This window comes from Cetorhinus maximus, unplaced genomic scaffold (assembly GCF_964194155.1).
Source record: "Cetorhinus maximus unplaced genomic scaffold, sCetMax3.hap1.1 HAP1_SCAFFOLD_306, whole genome shotgun sequence".
NCBI lineage: Eukaryota > Metazoa > Chordata > Chondrichthyes > Lamniformes > Cetorhinidae > Cetorhinus > Cetorhinus maximus.
In genome coordinates, this window is record NW_027596259.1 from 109,697 (window position 1) to 130,389 (window position 20,693).

General features: G+C 44.1%; 2 protein-coding genes and 1 non-coding gene across 4 annotated transcripts in view; 2 read left to right on the top strand and 1 right to left on the bottom strand.

Moving 5' to 3' along the window:
* Positions 1-20,693, bottom strand: part of LOC144673177 (uncharacterized) — a 273,637-nt gene that overhangs the window by 41,116 nt on the left and 211,828 nt on the right. The window lies entirely within an intron of this gene.
* trnan-guu (transfer RNA asparagine (anticodon GUU)) lies at positions 5,266-5,339 on the top strand. The gene has a single exon. It is a non-coding gene; the product is annotated as a tRNA-Asn (tRNA).
* Positions 17,074-20,693, top strand: part of LOC144673184 (uncharacterized) — a 110,753-nt gene continuing 107,133 nt past the window's right edge. Inside the window, exons 1-2 of the mRNA XM_078535149.1 lie at positions 17,074-17,097; positions 18,650-18,753. Of these exons, the coding sequence (XP_078391275.1) occupies positions 17,074-17,097; positions 18,650-18,753 (128 nt within the window). The remainder of the gene's footprint in view (positions 17,098-18,649; positions 18,754-20,693) is intronic.

The window sequence follows — 20,693 nt, forward strand, 5'->3', positions numbered from 1 at the left end:
TCATCTCAAGGGTGAGATAAAGGCAAGCCCTGTTTTATCTTTACACTCCCTTCAAATTACGATTTTTGCCAGAAATCTCAACTCAAACCTTATACTCAAAACTTTGGAATTTTTGAATAAACTTTTCCTTTAATATAATATGGGGCTTTCGACTCTAAAGTGCTCAACTACACACACAAGACAATTCAGGGAAGAAAACACATTAAAGCTCACATACAAATGCTTCAAAACACAAACAAACACATAGATAAAGGTATGTATCGATACTCCTATAATATTGAACTTAACTCTAAACGAATCTTCGAGTAGCAGTGGGGGGAATAAAGGGATCTTGAAGGCTCCACCTATAGGGACCTTCAAACTGACGAAAGCTCACATTTTCTCTGCTGCTGCTTGCAAATTGCTCATTAACCCCCTAGGGGTACCCTCCCTCTCTCTCTCTCTCTCTCTCTCTTCAGCACAAACAGCTCTTGTAACTTAGATCAATTCATTCTTTTTTTTAAGTTACAGAAAATTCAGTAGCGGACTATCTACCTCCCTTAAAACATATTATAAGCGCTCAAATCTGTCCCGATTAAAAGTTCCAGCTGGTGGGAAGCTCTCTCCTTTACTTTGAGTCCATTTAACCCAATCAGAAACATATTGGACAATTTCAGGACCGTAATGGACATACATATAAGCATTTGGCGTTCCCTTCAAAGGGGGAACCTGGGGTTTCTTTGATGTCATATTTCCCATTTTACTTAATAATATACACAAAAGAAAACACAGAAATTACTTACTTTTCACCTCCATGGGACTCGAAACCCTGGGTATACTACTACTATTTTTTTTACCTCCATCCATTTTTCATTCCGTTTTCTTGCCCATCTTCAAAGTTCCTGTTTTAAGCTCCGGTTTCGCCGGTTTCAGTTTGTTCTTAGTACTTTGTGAAGCAGGGTGAGTGGCAGAGCCCGCTCTGCTGTTGCGACCTCCCATTTTTCTGAAAAGAAAACACAATTAACAGCGCGGCGCGTTTCCTACCCTATGCGCTCACCGGTGTTTAAGAGTTCCTTAACAAGTCCTCCGAATCTTTGGGTCACTTAAGTCTCTTTGGTCGATAGCTACCCTTTTACTCGCACTCCCCCTTTCAGCTAGGTTGCAGTTCATACTCTCCCCAATTTAGGAGAGTTGTTCCTCCCTTTCTCCGCGAGGGTTCTTTTTTTAGAGATCCGACGGCCCAGGATTTCAATCACCTCTCCAATATAAGAGGTTACTGGACTTCAGTCGGATCCCATCCTCGTCGCCAATTTGTCGCAGAAAATGGAGTGAACACTCAGACCCAGGAGGTTTGTCTCAGAAGTCTTTATTGAATCATGATATCATGGAGAGCCCAGAAGCATACAATGGAGCTAGCCGGCACTCTGAGGAAGCATCAGAGTACACTCATATGTATAGTAAAAGTCGTACATATCAAAGAGCTTGAAGGTGGTAAGACTGTCTAACCTTCAATAATTAATTACATTGAGAATCATTGTCTTTGGCATGCAACACACAATTAGTCTATTCTAATTTATGACTATACAGGATATTGGGGGAAGCCGATCTGGTAATAAAAAAGTGAGACAGAGAATAGATAACCATGCTTGACTTTATCTTTAGTGCTAGGGGGTGTACCCACTAGAGAACAGATGACCATTGCTTGATCCTGTCTCTTTGTGTTGAGGGCAGACATCCTAGCCTTGCCTCAAGGATACTAGGAAGCTTGTTTAAGATACTCCTTTTCTCCTTTCCTGCTCAATTAGCTGGCAGCTGCAGGTGTACCTGCTAGAACAAAACAGGGAACTGTGCTGTAGTATTCCACTATGGTTTTAACTGTTTAACCCTTAGTTGTCCTGTAGATGTATTTTATTCTTCCACAAGATGCAAAAGGACATTTCTCTCTTTTCTTTGAGTGGAGACTGTTCTGTAACTAAATGTCCGGCTGTTACAAAGTGGAAGATGATTGAAGTTTTCACATGATCTTATTAAGTAGCTGAGGACACTCGAGGGGCCGAATGGCCAATTCCTGAACATTATTTTTTATATTCTAATTCAGTGTCAATGTTGGTGAAGACAATGTTTGTGTCTAATCTGAATGTGGTGGTGAGGCCGAGCGGGATCAGCCGCTGGTTCAGGTTTCAATCTCTCTGGTGATTTGGGCTTCACTCTCACCGCTGCCAAACTTTCTGGTGCTTTGTTATTTGAGGCAATTCCAAATAATTCTCTGTGCGGTGAAGGGGCAGCTGAGCTGTGCAGTGTTCTATTTCAGTTGGAAGAATGAGGAGAGACAGTCTGAATCCCAGGGTGACAGGGAAAAGGTGGGGCAATGACACGGACTGGAAGACCTTCTTTCACTGGAACTCCCTGTATTAATTCTATTATTTTAAACAAACAACATGCAGCCTTTACCCAGTTGTCCTGGCCGAGTGGTTCAGGCGCTTTTCCACGTGGTTCGAATCCTACCAACTCCCCTTCTTCTCAATCCTGATTGACACAAACTGTTTGCAGAATAAATTATCAGTCAAATGAAAAAGAAAACCACCCAAACAACCCCATGTTTCTAACTTCATTTCATCTGCAAAACATTCACTACGTTTGGATCCTAAAATGGTACAATAATTGGCCAAGTTGGTGACATCCTTGCTTTCTGGGTGTTTGTCTCTCCTTTGGCCCCTGTCACTCTCGGTGTATGTGTCTGTGTGTGTTCCTCTGTGTGTATCAATGCGGTTCAGCTCCCCGAGGGGATGAAGACACATATTCACTTCACAAACTTGATTCACATTAATTCTGCAGCTTCTTATTAAAATGTCAAAGAGAAAAATATCAGGATGAACAATGCGAGAGGAGTTTGCAATGTTTGTACGGAGGTACAGCTAAGAAGTGGAAGGTGTCAATGATGTTATTGGTGATTGAGAGGAATGCGTTGCAACCTTGGGGCTTTTGTAGGTCGATCACCTTCCACACTTTGAAATTGAGAACAAGCTGAGGCTCCAGGGAGGAAGCAACATTGATCGCCCTCAATTTTCGTATAGGAAGCAAAGTGCGCGCATGCCCAGCTAGGTCAGTCAGTAGAGCATGCAACTCTTGATCTCAGGGTCGTGGTTTCGATCCCCACGCTGGGTGCTGCCGTGTTTTTTAAAGCTTTGCTGCTTTCATGGGTGATCCCCAGCTCTCCATCCCTCCGGCAGTGTCACCGCTCAAACTGAGTCTTTCTCCATTTTGCTTTGTTAATATCACAGCGGCTGGTTTCTGAGTGAAAACGACCCTCCCCTTCACTAGAAGTCAGAGAGTTTCATGCTTCGGATTTGGTGCTTTCACCGCCACAGCCGAGGCTCTACTCCTGATCAGGGGAAAACTGTTTTTCTTACCGCTGTGTGAACTGTCATAATGCACAGGAATTCATCGTATGAACTGTTAAAACGAACCTGAAATTTAATGCATGGAAGTGTGAAGTTATTCATGTTGGTCGGAAGAATGAGGAGAGGCAACATCACATGAAGTGTACAATTCTGAAGGGGCTTCTGTGTTACAGAGTGAGTGGTTAGGATCTGGAATGCACGGCCTGAGAGGGAGACAGATTCAATAGCGGATTTCAAAAGAGAATTGGACAGAAAATGCAGTTCTCCGGGGAAAAGGTGGGGGACAATAACATTCTAACATGAAGTTGCACAACTAATGTGAATGAAGTTTGCGATGGTAAAAAAGTGTTCATCCCCTTAGGGAACTGAACCACATTGACACACACAGAGGAACACACACAGACATATACACCGAGAGTGACAGAGGCCTAAGGAGCCACACACACCCAGAGATAAGGATGTCACCAACTTGTCCAATTATTGTTCCCTTTCAAACTGCAGATTTGGTGAATGCTTGTAGATGAACTGAAATGAAGAAACGCGCAGAAGAAGCAGGAGAAACACACGGGAGTGCTTGGAAGGTTTTTACTCCATTTCACCAATAATTAATTTTAATTCTGGATTCACCTAAAGTCAGGAGCAGCAGGCAGCGAGGTCGGCAGTATTCAAACCTACAGGGGGAGAATCTAATAGATTTCAAACCTATTGTCTTAACCACTCATCCATGATTACAGAACTGCATCAATTTTAATCTTGATCGTATGAAATCACAGGTTTATAACAGAGAAAGAGGGCATTTGCCCCCACATATTCCCAGTCACCCTGCAATTCATACTGTGTCTCCTTGTTCTTCCTGCCAAGATGAAGGTCTTAATACATCGACGGCCGTGAGCCTATGCTCAGGTGAAGTGATTGAATGAACAAATCGACTGAAGCTTTGATTCAATCCCACGAAGAGAACAGAGCCCAAACAAAACACCTTAACCCAGCCGGCCACACTCCCACTATCAAAGGTAAACTAACCATTGCCTTGGGTGGTAACGGCTTCAAATTAGAACATAACAAACAGGAGCAGGGATTGACCATTTTGCACCTCGAGCGCCTCATAGTGTTAGAGAATCAGAGCTAAGGCTACACACAGATGGAGGCCATTCGGCCCGGGTCATAGGAACAAAGGACTCAGGGGCAGGAGTGGGCCATTCACCCCCTTGACCCTGCTTCACCATTCATTGAGGTCATGGCTGATCTGGCTGTGGTCTCAACTCTACCTTCCTGTCTGCGCCTCATAACCTTTGAATCCCTTGTCTATCAAATATCTGTCTAATTCAGCTTTGAGACAACTCAATGACCAAACCTCTGATGAAAATAAGTCTACAGGCTCATGACCCTCTGAGAATGAAAAATCTCCGCGGAAAAGGGAGATCTCTTACTCTTCTGGAAACTAACTGACCTGGCCCCACTCCCCCACCTTTTCCCCGGAGACCTGCATTTTCTGTCCAATTCTCTTTTGAAATCCGCAATTGAATCTGCCTCCCCCACACTCTCAGGTAGTGCATTCCAGATCCTAACCACTCGCCGTGTAACAGAGAAACCCCTTTAGAATTATCGGCTTTGGGTTAATCAGAATACTTGGTAACAGACAAAACACTGAACGCTCGAAGGATGATATCTCCGGTTGTAGGAGGGCTGGTTCCCGGGGACATGGATGTGTCTGCAGTGGGTGGGATCAGACCATTTCCATGTATCCACAATGAATGTCCCACCCTTTATTTGGGAAGAGTAAAACTGATAGGGAATAATTGTCATTGCAGTTCAGCAATCTGAAACTTTCACTCACTGAGCCATTGGCTTAGGATATTTTACAGAGTGCAAGTGCTTCTATCAAGTCACTGTGGCGCAATTGGTCAGCGCATTCGGCTGTTAACCGAAAAGTTGGTGGTTCGAAACCACCCAGGGACGAAGCTGCCACTGTTTTCTCCCCATCACCACTCATTAACGCTCTGGTTTGTTCTGGGGCCCTGAAACCACAAAAAAATCTCCCACTCTCACGTTGAAAACTCGGCTGTCGCCCATTGAGTTCCCAAACCAAGCTCTGTTTATGGATATTCATTTCAGATAGAACAAAGAATTTGAACGATCGTGTACCCCCATCTAAATCAATAGAGATCTATGAGGCTATTGGATTGAAACCAACCCATCAATTAATCGCCTCTTCCTTAGCTCCACGGTGAGTGAGACAGGAAAAAGTAACAATATTCCAGCCCCGCACTCTCCAATCACCCGCTGCCAGTGGAAACATCTTCTTATTTTGCTGAATGTTATCTTCAGAAATGGTGAAGAGCGAATCTAATGTGGCTGCAAGATCCTGCATTCAGTTCATATTCAACAACAAACAGGAATGGGAGCGATGCAACTTCTCCACACAACTGGGAGATAATGTTTTTCTCTTGCATTGAGATAACCACTGCACTACAGAAACAATGGGCAGAACCACAGGGACTAACTTAGAATATCAGACTGTGCAGTCTTACTGCACTTCCAAACCCTGTTTTGTGGAAGTACAATTCGGCTGAAAAACATAACCATGCGGCAGAAAAAATGACATGACATTAGAATCATAAAAATGACACAGCACATCAGCAGGTCATTCAGCACTGCACACATGTGCGAACTATCTCACTGAAATTCGTCTCATTTATTGTCTCTTTCTCATAACCGTGCCTTTTGGGGAAAATTATTCAAAGCCTGGGGATGTGCCAATGTCACATGGATGTGAGATAATGTATTCGGCTATTATCTGCCAACAAGCGAGAATTGTGCAGCTTCTCACAATTAGATGATTCAGTTTTGATAATATTTTTGCCAGCTTTCGAGCTGATGACCTTGCACATGTGAAGAGAATGTGATAATCACTATTTGTTTCTTTATTGATTTATGGGACGTGGGCATCGCTGACTAGGTCACTACACCACAGAAACAATTTGCGAGAAAAAGTCAAAGGGACTTGTATTGAATTTCAAACCGTGCAGACATGCTGCACTACAAAATCCTGTTTTACAGGAATAGAACTGGGATGGGACATTTTGGAATGCCGCAGAGAAATTGATCTAATTGTAAACTGACACAGCTCATTAGGTGGCTATTTGACCCGTCGTTGTGTGCTTTCTTCAAAGAGCCACTTAGTTCAAATTGCTAAACAACTTGTGACAGAGGCTGTTGTAGAAAAGAGGGAAAGGTTTGCTACAGCTATACAAAGCCCTGGTTAGATCACACCTGGAGAACTGTGTATAGTTCTGCGAACTGCACCTTATAAAGGATCAATATTGGTCTTGGAAACAGGGCAGTGCTGATCCAGCAGAATGTCAGTTCTGGAGAGTAAGTGGACATTCTCCCCTCCATAAATTGAGGTCATCCAAAACTGCTGCCTGTGTCTTCACTCACAGCAAGTCCCATTCCTCTCTCACCCTTCTCTCGCTGACTGACATTGGCTCCCGGTCAAATAATGTATCCACTTCAAAATTTCTTATCCTTGTGTTCAATTCCCTCCTCGTTCTCGCCCCTCCCTATCTCTGTGATCTCCTCGAACCCCACAGCCTCTGAGATACCTGTGCTCCTTTAATTATGGCCTCTTGTACATTCTGAATCAGAATCGCTCCACCATTGGTGACCGTGGTTTCATTTAACAAGGCCCCAAGCTCTGGAATTCCCTCTCTAAACCTCGCCGCCTCTACCTCACTTTCGTCCTTTAAGATTCTTCTTAAAACCTACCTCTCTGACCAAGCTTTTGGTCACCTGGCCTAACATCTCCTTATGTGTGTCAGTGTCAGACTCTTTTATATAATGACTCTGTGAGTCATCTTTGGAGGTTTCATTAAAGGCACTATCTAAATATAAGCTGTTATTGTAATGGGACACGCAGAGAACAAGAAAAGTTCCTCTTGTACCTTTCACCCTGATATTTTTTGATCTGAGGTTGCACAACTAATGTGAATAAAGTTTGTTCCTTTCAATATGTGTCCATTCCCTTGGGTAACTGAACCACATTGACACACACAGACGAACGGAAAGAAGAAACCATGGGAATGTTTGCCTGTTTTTGATGTTGTTTATCCAATAATTAATTCCACGGGAATCTTATCAAAATCAGGAATGATGAGAACTGGAGCAGGTAGGATTTGTAACTCTGTGAGGAGACCCCACAGGATTCCACCCCCATCCCTTTATCCACTTCACCGTGAACACTGGACCGATTCTGACATCACTGCTGTTTGTATAAAGTCACAGACAGATACATCAGATGGTCATTCACTTGTCGACCCTCTGGTCGAGCAACTCAGCAACAATTCCACATCCCGCCTTTCCCCATATTTCTATCGTCTCCTCGTTCTTCCCGTCAGAATACAAGGACACACACTGAATATGAGGTGATATCTGCTTGTCCATCTGGGGCTGCTAAATATTTGGCAGTGGTGGGATTCGAACCCACACCCTCATAGAGACTGAAGCTTTAATCCAGCGGTTTACGTGGTTTATGTGGCCACGCTACCACGTCGCTGATTTTGTTAATCATTTCCTTCACTGGTGTTGAAATAGAACAAAAGCAACAGAGCAGGAATTGACCATCCATCAGTTAATCAGATCATCCTGCACTTTGTAACAAACAGAAATCATCTCCACTCAAAAACACAATGAGCTGCAGTGAAGGGTCGGCACCATTTAAACTGTCATTCAACTGGTCTGCTTCCGAATCTCCTGCTAGAAATGAGAAGAAAACTTCTCACTGAATTCACTCCGGGTCTTGACACAAGGTAACAAAGTACATGTCGATAGAATGGGTTATAATATGGCAGAATAACCGGGAAAGAGCATTCGTGGTATTGGGGAACATAAAGTTATGGAAAGTTACCGGAAAGAAAGAGGCCATTCGGCCTGGCGTGCTGCTGTCAAAGAGCAGTTGTGATTGGTTGATCAGAAGTGGTCAATTACTCTTCCATTTCACACTGCGAATTTAGTGAATGTTTGCAGATGAACAGAAATAAGAAACACGGGCTATTTGGATGGTTTTTATTCCAAGTAACCGATAATTAATTCTGCAGACCGTCAGTTAAAATCACTTGGCCACAACTACTTAATGAAATTGATATGCTGTTTGTATAAAATAATAGAATGGATACAGAGAGTAACAGAGAAAAAAGACTTTCAGTCCCTGCCATTAACCCAACTTAGACTGCCTCTCCCCATTCTCCAAACCAAAATGCAACACTGCACAGATCAGCCGTTCTCTGGCCACACGGAAGATTTTTTGGAAGCTTCTCAAAAACAAACCACCGGAAAGTTTAACAACCGCGGGAGTGGAGCCCAAATCACAGGTAACTCGATCAGCACCTTGGTCCACTCGGCCACTCAACCACAGTCAGAGCAGAAACAATCATTACCTTGACTGGCATTGGCACTGAATTAGAATGTGCAAAATTATGATCAGGAATAGGCCATTCGGCCCCTCGAGCATTCTCAGCTACTTAATAAGATCATGTGAAATCTTCAATCATCCTCCGCTTTGTAACATCTGGACATTTAGTAGCTGAACATTCTCCACTCAAAAATAAACAGAAATAAATATCCTCTTGCATCTTTGAAATCTGCTCTGTTTTTTTTCCATCTGGACCATCTTAATATGAAGCCGCAGAACTAAGGTGAATAATGTTTGGATGGTAAAAACTAGGAGCTGAACCACATTGACACACACAGAGGAACACACACAGACATATACACCGAGAGTGACAGAGGACAAGGGTTTGTCTCTAAGGAGAGACAAACACCCAGAAAGCAAGCATCACACCAACCTGGCTCCGTTTTTGTTCCGCTTCCAACTGCAGGTTTCGTGAATGAGTAGAAATTGGAAAACTCCCGAGCGTTTGGATCGATTTGATTCAATGTAACCAACAATTAACTCTGTAGACACAGAGTTAAAACCAGGAATAATGGGAAGTGGGAAACCCCAATGGATTTGGGCTCCATCGCCTTAACCACTCTGCCACGACCACATGCCCTATGCACAGGATGATGTTGTTAGTATAAAATCATAGATGCCTACAGCAGAGAAGGAGTACATTGGGCCCATCGTGTACGTGCCGGCTCTGTGGGAGAGCAACTTAACGAATTCCATTATCCCGCCTTTTTCCTCACAGCAATTTATATTGATTCTCTCAATCTGAGCTGGCACTTGTTCGACCTGCTGTTCAAGCTGCTCATGTACAACTTTCAATTTCCAAAACCCACCAACCTCATCACTGCAGCTCCTGTGAAACTGACAAGGTGACACACGGCAGAAATTCATCACTGATAAGAGGGGATCTAATTGAGGTATATAAGATGCTCAATGGGACAGACAAAGTAGATGTGGAGCGGATGCTTCTCCTTCTGGGGCATTGTAGAACGAGAGGCCAAGGGGTAGTAGATTTAAATCAGAAATGAGGAGGAATTACATTTCTCAAAGCGTCGTGAATCTGTGGAATTCACCACCTCAGAGTGCAGTGGACGTCGGGACGCTGAATACACTTGAGGAGAGAGACAGATTTTTAATTCTTAACGGGTTGAAATGTTATGGGGAGAGGGCGGGAAATTGGAGTTGAGGCCGAAATGAGATCAGGCATGATCGTATTGAATGGCGGGGCAGGCTCGAGGAGCTGAATTGCCTACTCCTGCTCTTAGTTCTTATTCTCTTATGTAAGGTACTTAACAGGCTGATGATAACAGTACCTGTTTTAAACAGTGAGAGACAGTGAAGGATTGGCACCGATAAAAGTGTCCTTCAACAGGCCTGGTTCAAAATCTCATTCGAGAAATAACAAGAAAACACATTGAATTTGTTCTATGTCTTGACTTCAAACGAACAGGATACAAGGTAAGAAAATATATTTCGCTGGATTGGGTTATAAAATGGCAGAATGAGCGTGAAAAAACAACCATGCTGTTGGGAAATATAAATTTATAGGAAGTTACACTTCTCGGTTTGGCGTGCTGATTTGAAATAGTGGCTGTGATTGTTTGATCAGGAGTGATATTTCTGCCGGTTTGAACATCAAGCAGAAAAACTTATCCCTTTACCACCCACATTTGGCCTCGCAGCATCATCCCTTTAGTCAGTTTATTCCTTGTGCCTTGCATCTTATCACTGTCCATCAGTAACAGAAACGGAATGAGGACAACTGCAATTATTGTGGCAACAAACTGAAACTTCAGCTTGTTAATACCAGCTTTAGGGTATCTTGCAACTCACCTTGGTACATGTTCCTGTGGTGTAATTAGTTATACATGTAACAATTGCATGAGTGGTTGGTAGATCGAGAACAGTCAAACATGTTCTCTTTTTCCACCCTTGGATATTGACTGCTGCACAGTTCCTGGCTTTTTTATGTGTCCTTTCACTGCCAGAAAATATTCCCTAAACTTTGCCAATGCTGCTGTTATCCATTAACTCTTCAGCTAAAAAATATCTTGTTTTTTCCCCCCAAATGGGACATGGAGAAAACGTGGTTGTGACGATACAAACCCATGTTCAAATTCAGAAATGAGGAAGTACAGTTTAGTTCATAGGCCGAAGAATCTGAGGTTGTTCTTCTGAAAGCCGAGATGGAAAAACAGGGATTGTGATTGAGCTGATTAAAATCATGAAAGGTTCAGACAGAGAAATTAAAGAGAAACTGCTTCAAATGGATGAAGGGTCGATAACCAGATGGCACCGATTTAAGATGAGTATCGGAAGTACCAGAGGCAATAAGGTGTTTTATTTAAAATTGAAAGTGATTTATTGTAAATCACTGCCTAATGGAATGATGCAAACAGAATGAATTGCAGCCTTGAAAAGGGAAGACGAGAAGGAGGAAAATCTGCAGCAATGTGTGGAAAGGGTGCGGGTGTGGGACTGGTTGCACAGCTCTTGCAGACACAGTGGATCAAACCATCTCCTCCTGTTTGGGGAAAGGGTGCCGATGTGGGACTGGTTGCACTGCCCTTGCAGACACAGTGAGTCAAACCGTCTTCTGTGTGGGGAAAGGGTGGGGAAGTGGGACTGGTTGCACAGCTCTTGCAGACACAGTGGGTCAAACCGCCTTCTGTGTGGGGAAAGGGTGGGGAAATGGGACTGATTGCACTGCCCCTGCAGACACAGTGGGTCAAACTGCCTTCTGTGTGGGGAAAGGGTGGGGAAGTGGGACTGGTTGCACTGCCCTTGTAGGCACAGTGGGTCAAGCCGCCTTCTGTGTGGGAAAAGTCTGGCGAAGTGGGACTGGTTGCACTGCCCTTGTAGACACAGTGGGTCAAACCATCTCCTCCTGCGTTGTACTTTCCTGTGACTCCGCGATTTGACTCACTTCTGAAAAATGGATCAGACCATTTCAGAAAGTTAGAGTCAATTCACTATTAAGCTCTCATCTCACTTTCATCCTTCATTCACTTTCCGCTGCCGAGGCTCCAAGTGATAGAATTCACTCCGTCAAACTCTCCACCTCTGTCCACTCTCTCTCCACTCCTTTAAGATGCTCCTTAAAACTTACCCCTTTTACCACGTTCCTGGCCATCCATCCTAATATCTCCTTCTGGGTGGGTCACGATCAAACTTTGGGAATGCTCCTGTGAAGTGCTTTGCGGTGTTTTATTGGATTAAATGTCAATCAGTGAAAATTGTTGTTGTTCAGCTCCACACGGTAGGATTGGAGCTGAGGAGACAGAAAGGACCCAGCTCAGTCAGTGGCATTCTGCCTCGTGTGTGGAAGTACAGCTAGGGAGAGATACTTGAACATTTGGGCTCTATTCCTGAGTTGGATGAGTTGTTTTCTCCATGGAGACTATGAAATATAGTGACAGAGTCAATGATTGAAGCAGAGACCAGGGCAACATAGAAGAACATGTTAAAGAAGTGATAGGATGACAAGGTGAGAAAGAGCGTGGCGGAAGAGCGGGTCTGTGAGATTAGGACTAATTCTGTTGGGGAATCTAAACATCGACTTGTTGGAGGTGACAGTCTGTTTCTGTTTGGTAATACTTCTGAAACTTTTGGATGTCAAAAACGCATCAATGGATAAATGGCAGCATGAAATATTGGGTACAGTAGATGAAATTTCACTAATAAATTAACCTCCCACTATTGTGAGAACCTATTTATCATTCACATGGATTGGGACAGACTTTGGTAAACTGAGATGTCATGGGAATGTGTTAATTATTAATATCACCCATGTTGACTCCAGGTTAAAGTACCACCAGGAAATCAGTTAATTAGCGCACTTTTTTCTTATTCTTATTTTATTTATTTTACTTATCTTATTTATTGTTATTTATCAGTCACATGTAGGCCAGACCAGGTGAGGATGGCAAATTTCCTTCCCTAAAGGACATGAGTAATCAGATATGTTTTTACGAAAACTGATGATAGTCTCATTGCTTGTGATTGCAGATTTATTAATTGAATTTAAATTCCACCAGCTGACGTGATGGGATTTGAACCTGTGTCCTCAGAGCATGAGCCTGGGCCTCTGGATTACTCGTACAGATGTCCCGGCTTTAGAAAAACAGCTCATCCTGAAAACAGCCCCAACTTTGCATTCAAAATAAGAAATCGAACACTAGAAAGTTAGTGCACCAATCATTATAAAACAGAGCAGCATTTACCTTTACAAATATGTATAAAATATTGGAGCCAGTGTCCATAATTTACACGTCAAACGTCACACAACAAATGCCACAATGTGTTACTCATACAAAATCTTGAAAAAACACAATTCCAGCAACTGACCTGGAGCCTGATATTTACAAACAGTTACAACTATCATCTTAGTTGGATTTCTCCATTTAGAGCAGTGATCTTAAACTCAGAGTTTAACAGTTAAATGTTACAAATGTGCCACAGCCTTCAGAGGACACGTGCGCGATAATTAAGAATATCCAGTTAAGATAGGATGGAAGTCACTTCCATTTAATAAAATGTCTTCCTTTGGATTGTATGAAGTCTGCTTCGCACAAAAAAAATCACCTGATTCTGAAAGGGGGTGAATATAAAGTTCGAGTTTGCTGATTTAAATTTGATTGCTTTCTTTGCTCGACTGGAGTCTTCAAAAGATGGGTTGGAAAACACAGGTGGAGCAGCGCACACAGGTTAAAAAATCAATTAAATAGACGCGTATTATATCAGCACATGAATAAATATCATGTTTCAGTACCTTTTAAGTAACATTTTGCTTTCATTTCTCCTCTTAATATATTTGAGCCAAGTTTAATTATTGGCTCTGAATGGTTGTATCCTAATTACAACACTGTGGGTGTACCTACACCACAAGGACTGCAGCCGTTCAAGAAGGCAGCTCACTACCACCTTCTCAAGGGCAAGTAGGGATTGGCAATAAATGCTGTCTCACATTCTGTGCATGGATACACAAAACAGAAAAAATACTAATCACAAATTGAAAACAAGCCTGGGATCAATTGAAATACAGATCTGTAAAAATAATAATTGCAGAAGATGAATCTTGAAATTTAAAAGTAATAAAACAAAGCTGGAAGCACTCAGCAAAATCAGCATCTGGGGGGTGCATGATTCATCAGAACTGCCCTGTCAAGTTCCCAACAATGTATCAACATGAAGCAGGAAACTCTCTCCTCCCTGCTCCCACTGCTCCTCACTGAGCCTGAACTGGGTACAATGTGTCAACATGAAGCAGAAAACTCTCTTCTCTCTGCTCCCACTGCCCCTCACTGAGCCTGAACTGGGTACAATGTATCAACATGAAGCAGAAAACTCTCTCCTCCCTGCTCCCACTCCCCCTAACTGAGTGTGAACTGGGTACAATGTGTCAACATGAAGCAGGAAACTCTCTTCTCCCTGCTCTTACTCCCGTCACTGAGTGTGAACTGGGTACAATGTGTCAACATGAAGCAGAAAACTCTCTTCTCTCTGCTCCCACTCCTCCTCACTGAGTCTGAACTGGGTACAATGTGTCAACATGAAGCAGGAAACTCTCTCCTCTCTGCTCCCCCTGCCCCTCACTGAGTCTGAACTGGGTACAATGCACAAGGAGCCATTACTGTGTCCAGAGTTTCCTAAAATTATTATTTATTAATAACGTTGAAAGTAGTGTTACTATTAGTTATGTTAGAGTGGGTTAACACAACCGTTTAAACTACCCTCTGGGAAACTTGGACACGTGCTCCTTGTAGACAGGGCATCATTTCACTTCACAAGGTATCAGAGGGAGGATTAGCATACTCCCATCCCATCAGCCTTTCCTTCTCATTTCAACATTCCAGCAGATAAATAATGTTTCAATCTGCTAATATAATTGTAGAAAATAAGCTTTAACTGATAAACTCAATCCCAGGTGAGAGTGTGCAATGCGCTGAAATCAATTCATTTTGCTCACCACAAGTGTGAACAGTTTGCGTTTGCTAGACCACCGCTTGTCTGGGGAAACTCCATTAGCTTTGCGCAGTGGCATTATTGTAATCAATAAGGTTTAACTGAGGTGTCACTTTAATAGTTGACACAGCAGCAGTCACATCTGATGGAGAAAACTCTGCAAAGGGATTTTCTCAGTTTGGCCACCTGTTAACAATCCAGCTTTAAAAGTTCAAAGGATTTAATTCGCAACAGTCACGTTCTGAATGACAAAGCAGAGTTTAAATGCTCGGCGAATGGAAGGAAAAATCACTTCTTCACCCAGACTGCTGAGAATCCAGTGAATTCACCTTGGACTGTTGGGGTTTGTTCCATTGTTAATTACACCCAGGACAGAACTATGGTACTTTGTACTATGGCCCGTGTACTTTGACTGTTCTATTAATCGAATTAATAATTTTAAATTTTCTCTCCAAGCGTCCGATCATCATCGGAACATGAAACATAATTTTACATGCAAGAATATCGGCCTCGAATGGCGGACCTATCACCCAGCATTCAGAGCGGGACAGAAGGTGTTCTACCCAGAATGCCAAGGCCTTGCGCATGCGCACAGCGAAGAGCAATTGGCACCCGCGCATTGCAGTCTACTATCTGAGCATGCGCAGTGCTGTTCCGTGACCGGAGCCGGCGACCTGTTGAAAAAATGGCGACTGCAGCAGAATACCAGAGTTACTAGGTGGGCGGGAGGAATGGAGCCAGCGGAGTGGGCAGGGATGTTTCATAAACACTTGGTGCAGTCCGCAGAGCCTTAATATAAAACTACCGGTCCCGTGTTTGCGGTGAACAGACCGGAAATGTCTGGGTGTCTCCCTCTGCTCGGCCCGGGGGCAGCGGCTGTGCGGCAGGGCGCATGCGCGGTCATCCTGGTCCAGGTAGCAGGAGGAGAGAATATTGTGAATCCTGGACTGACAGGGATGAATTTTGGAAACTCCTGTTACAGTTAGAAGGGGAGGATTTACACACAGCAAACGCAAACAAAGAGAAATATTTGTCTCTTCGCAATTTCTATCCTAGACTGGCAGTGACAGAGTTTTTTTATAATCTCCTTTTTACAGGATGTTGAATGGGAAGGATTTGTAGACGGGAAACTCAAACCAAACATCACATCAAGAGCTGACAGAGTCACTTGATTCATCAGGACCTGAATATTATCGGCCTCTGAGTGTAAGCACTGAGTTCCGGATCACTCAATCACTCACTGTGTAAAATTTTTTCCTCACATCCCCCCTACAGATCTTGCCTCAAATCTTAAGTCTGTGTCCGTAAACCTTTTATGATCAACTAATGTGAACATCTTCATGTTTCTTATCTGAACCTATCATGAACTTATACATCTCCATCAAATCTCCCCTCAATCCACTTTACTCCAAGGAGAACAACCCCAGTTTCTCCAAACTAACCTTACAACTAAAATCCCTCATCCCTGACCCTGGTAAATCTCCTCTGCACTTTCTCAAGGACCCTCACGTCTTTCACAATGTGTGGTGATCACTGGTTTGCACAGACCCGGATGTTCTGTGTTCGTGTCTATGACATCATCACACACCGACAATTACACTGTGACATCATCACACATCGACAATTACACGGTGACATCACTCCGCTCCCCGGGTATTTCCTCAACTGGGAGATTTTTCTCTGACTCCAGTGCTTCTGATATCTTTCCAGCTGCGGGATCCAGCAGGAGATTTTAAATTTAAAAACTGTAATTATTTCAGAGTTGAGTATTTTTGATTATTCATCAACAGTTTAGGGCTTTTAGTGCTGTTCTCTGTTATCTATGAGAGGTTTCATGTCTCTGGGGCTGGTGTGACTCCTTTACTGTGGATCTGAATCCATGTCCATCTATTGCTCTGTTTCATCCTCTGCTCTCCCTGATCACCTCTCTGCCATTGTCTAACTTCCTCTGTCTCTAATAATGGATGTATTTTAACTATGTTTAGGATTTTAATGTTCCTTCTGCCAAATGTGTCTAAATGAGGTTTCCACTGCTGCCCATCCCCTGACCATGTGCTGCTGGCTCCCCAGCTTTATCTTCCCACAGTATCTTTCAGGAGTTGTTTATCCTGCGCTATAGTCCATCTCTCTTCCACTTTAGTGCCTATGTTGACCATCAGATTCTGCCCACCCTAAAATGGTAATGAATTAATTCTATTGTGTAATGGAACGTACCAAGGTGTTTCACAGGAGTGTTAGAAAGCAACATTTGACACTGAGCCACCTGAAGAGATATCAGGGCAGATGCACAAAAATTCACTGAAAGAGGTAGGTTTTATGGATTATCTTAAAGGAGGAAAGTGAGGTGGAGAGGTTTAAGGGGGAAATTCCAGAGCATGTGGCCTTGGCAACTGCTGGCGGAGACACAAAAGGTGGAGCAGTTAAAATCAGGAACACTGAGCAGGTCGGAATTAGAGAAGTGTAGATATCTCGGAGGGCTGTGAGGCTGGAGGAGATTACAGAGGTAGGGAGGGAGAGACCATGGAGGGATTTGAAAATGAGGATGTGAAATTTCAAATTGAGGTCCTCCTTAACCCAGAGGCTTTGTAAGTCGGTGAGTACAGGGGTGATGGGTGAACAAGGCTTGGTGTGAGTAAGCAGAGTTTTGTATTACAGGGAGGCTGAATGTGGGAAGCCGGCCGGGTGTGTGTTCGGAGAGTTAAGTCTAGACGGAACAAAGGAATGGATGACAGGTTGAGCAATTACATACAGGGATATATGGAGGGTGTGGGAAAGGACTTTGATCAGATTGAATGCTGGAGCAGGCTCAACGGTCTGAATGGCCTATTCCTGCTCCTATGTCCCTATAAATGTCTGATTCAGCCTCAGACAGTTGTCAGGGCAAGGGATGGAGCCAGTGGTCAGGGAGTGGAGTTTGTAGTGGGGACTGAAGACAATGGCTTCAGTCTTCCCAATATTGAAATGGAGGAAATTTCTGTTCATCCAGACAAGTCAGGACAGTGTGTGACTTGGAGGGGATCTTGGAAGTGATGGTGTTCACATACACCTGCTACCCTGGTCCTTTCGGTGGTGGTGGTTGAGGTTTCTGGAGACTTTGTCAAAGTTCTTGTTGTGTTGTAGGTATCCCTTCACCCCCTGCCTCTCCCACCTCTCTCTCCCTCTCCTCCCTTGTGGGCCAGAGTCTTGTGTAGGCCCAGACTGGGTGGCAGGTTCCCTTCCCTGAAGGACATTAGTGAACCAGTTGGGTTTTTATGACAATCCAGCAGTTTTCATGGTCATATTTTCCTAGTGCCGACCCCACAAATTCCCAGATAAATTCAGCTCAATTTCACAACCTGCCTTTGTGTTTTTGTGGGTTCTCTCTCACTCCCTTTTTTCTGTTTTAAATCAGTTTCACTGGTTTTTAGAAGAGGAGGATTTGCAGTCGGGAAACTGAAACTAAACATCACATCAGCATCTGATGGTGTCGCCCAATTTACCGTAACATGAATATCATCGGATTTTGAACATGGAAGGAAAAGGCACCGCTCAGAGTGGGGAGAAACTGTGGAAATGTGGGGATTGTGGAATGGGATTCAGATTCCCGTCTGAGCTGGAAACTCATCGCCGCAGTCACACTGGGGAGAGGCCGTTCACCTGCTCCAAGTGTGGGAAAGGATTCAGTCAGTCATCCAGCCTGAAGACACACTAGCGAGTTCACATTGATAAGAGGCCTTTTAAATGCTCAGACTGTAGGAAGTGCTGTAAAAGTTCTGAGGAACTAATGTGCCATCAACGTGTTCACACTGACGAGAGACCGTTCAGGTGCTCTCACTGTGGGACTGGGTTCAGACGTTCATCTCATCTCACTGTACACCAGCGAATTCACACTGGAGAGAGACCGTTTACCTGCTCCCAGTGTGGGAAGGGCTTCATTACCTCATCCAATCTACTGATACACCAGCGAGTTCACACTGGGGAGAGGCCTTTTCAATGTCCAGAGTGTGGAAAATGCTATAAAAGTTCCGGGGAACTGATGTCCCATCAACATGTTCACACTGACGAGAGGCCGTTCAGGTGCTCTCACTGTGGGGCTGGGTTCAGGCGGTCATCTCAACTCACTAAACACCAGCGAATTCACACTGGGGAGAGACCGTTCATCTGCTCTGAGTGTGGGAAGGGATTCACCACCTCATTCAACCTGCTGAGACACCAGCGCGTTCACACTGACAAGCAACCCTTTAAATGCCCAGACTGCGGGAAATGCTATAAAAGTTCCGGGGAGCTGATGTCCCATCAACGTGTACACACTGATGAGAGACCGTTCAGGTGCTCTCAGTGCGGGACTGGGTTCAGGCGATCATCTCAACTCACTGTACACCAGCGAGTTCACACTGGGGAGAGACCTTACACCTGCTCCGAGTGTGGGAAAGGATTCACTCAGTCATCCTGCCTGCTGACACACCAGCGAGTTCACACTGGGGAGAGACCGTTCACCTGCTCTGAATGTGGGAAGGGATTCACTCGCTTATACCATTTACAGAGACCCCAGCAAGTTCACAAGTAACTGCAGTGATTGGATGTTGTTGTGAAATCACATCCAGGACTGGACCATGTTCATTGGGGTCTCTTTCTGCTGATGTTACTAAACTCCAGGTCAGTTATAGGGAGTAATATCCTGGATAAAAGTCCAATAAATCAGCTTTGTGTTAAACTCACCCTGTGTCAAGTGTTTTCAATCTCTCAAACACAAGTTAGTTCCTTTTGAAGGGCTCTTCCTCACCCCGTCTCCTTCATTCTCACCTCCAACAACAAGTGTGAGGAGCTCATGGGGCAGAAAATTACGCTTGGTAGGCGAGCGTCCCGACGTCATCGCGCAGTCCCGCAATATTTCACCAACAATTAAGAAGCCTGTAAGGCCACTAAGAAGTTAATTAAATTCAAATTTACGCTGCCCATCGAACCTAATGGTTGGCGGGCGGGCGAAAAGGCCAAGCGGCCTTTACCTTTTTCAGGAAACCTCATCCACGGACGGGACGAGGTCGCCTGAAGCAAATCAAATTTTACACTTGAATTAAAAACATGAAACAAAAATGGAAAATGCTGGAAAAATTTAGCAGGTCTGATAGCATTTCTGGAGAGACAAACAGAGTTTTGCTTTTTTGCAAAAGTATTTTGCAGTATTTTGCTTTTATCTTATTTAATTCACTGCCACTTCTCTTCCAGGAATGCATGTCTTGAAGAAGTACGGCCCTGCAGTATTTTGCTTTTACCTTATTAATTAAAAACATCTCCCTGATCATGTGACAGAGTGACATGAGGGGACATGTTTCATAACCTGTATGAAATCTTTAATTTCTTTTTCAAATCAATCCATCTCTCGGAGACAGCTCTCTGCCTCAGGGAGATTATATCGCTCACTCTCGCGTGCATGCACAAAGGTCACACTCACCCAGCTCGCACTCCTCCCCCCGCCCGCACAGGCAGCGCTGAGCACTGCTGCTCACGTTTCACACAGCACAGGCCTTAATTGGCCCCCAGTATGAAATTGCCTTCCGGGCCTGATTGCAGGCAGCGGGCGGCTTCCTGACTGCCCCACTCGCCCCCGCCGAGCCTGCACGCCAAGGGCAAAATTCTGCCCATGGAGCTTCTTTGTCACTAAGATTGAGAAAATCCGATCAGCTGCCTCTGCTGCTTCCCTCCCTTCCACTAGCCCACTGGGACAAACTGTCTGAACCCTGAACCCACATTTTCTCCAGTTTCTCTCCCATCTCCCCTCATGTCCTCTCACTGCTCATCTTGTCCACGAGACTCACTTTCTGCTATACTGACCCCGCTCTCACTGATCTACTGATCACCCAACTTCTCCATGTTAGCTGATATTATTCACAGTTTCGTCTCACTCTCTTCTGGTACTGTCCCTC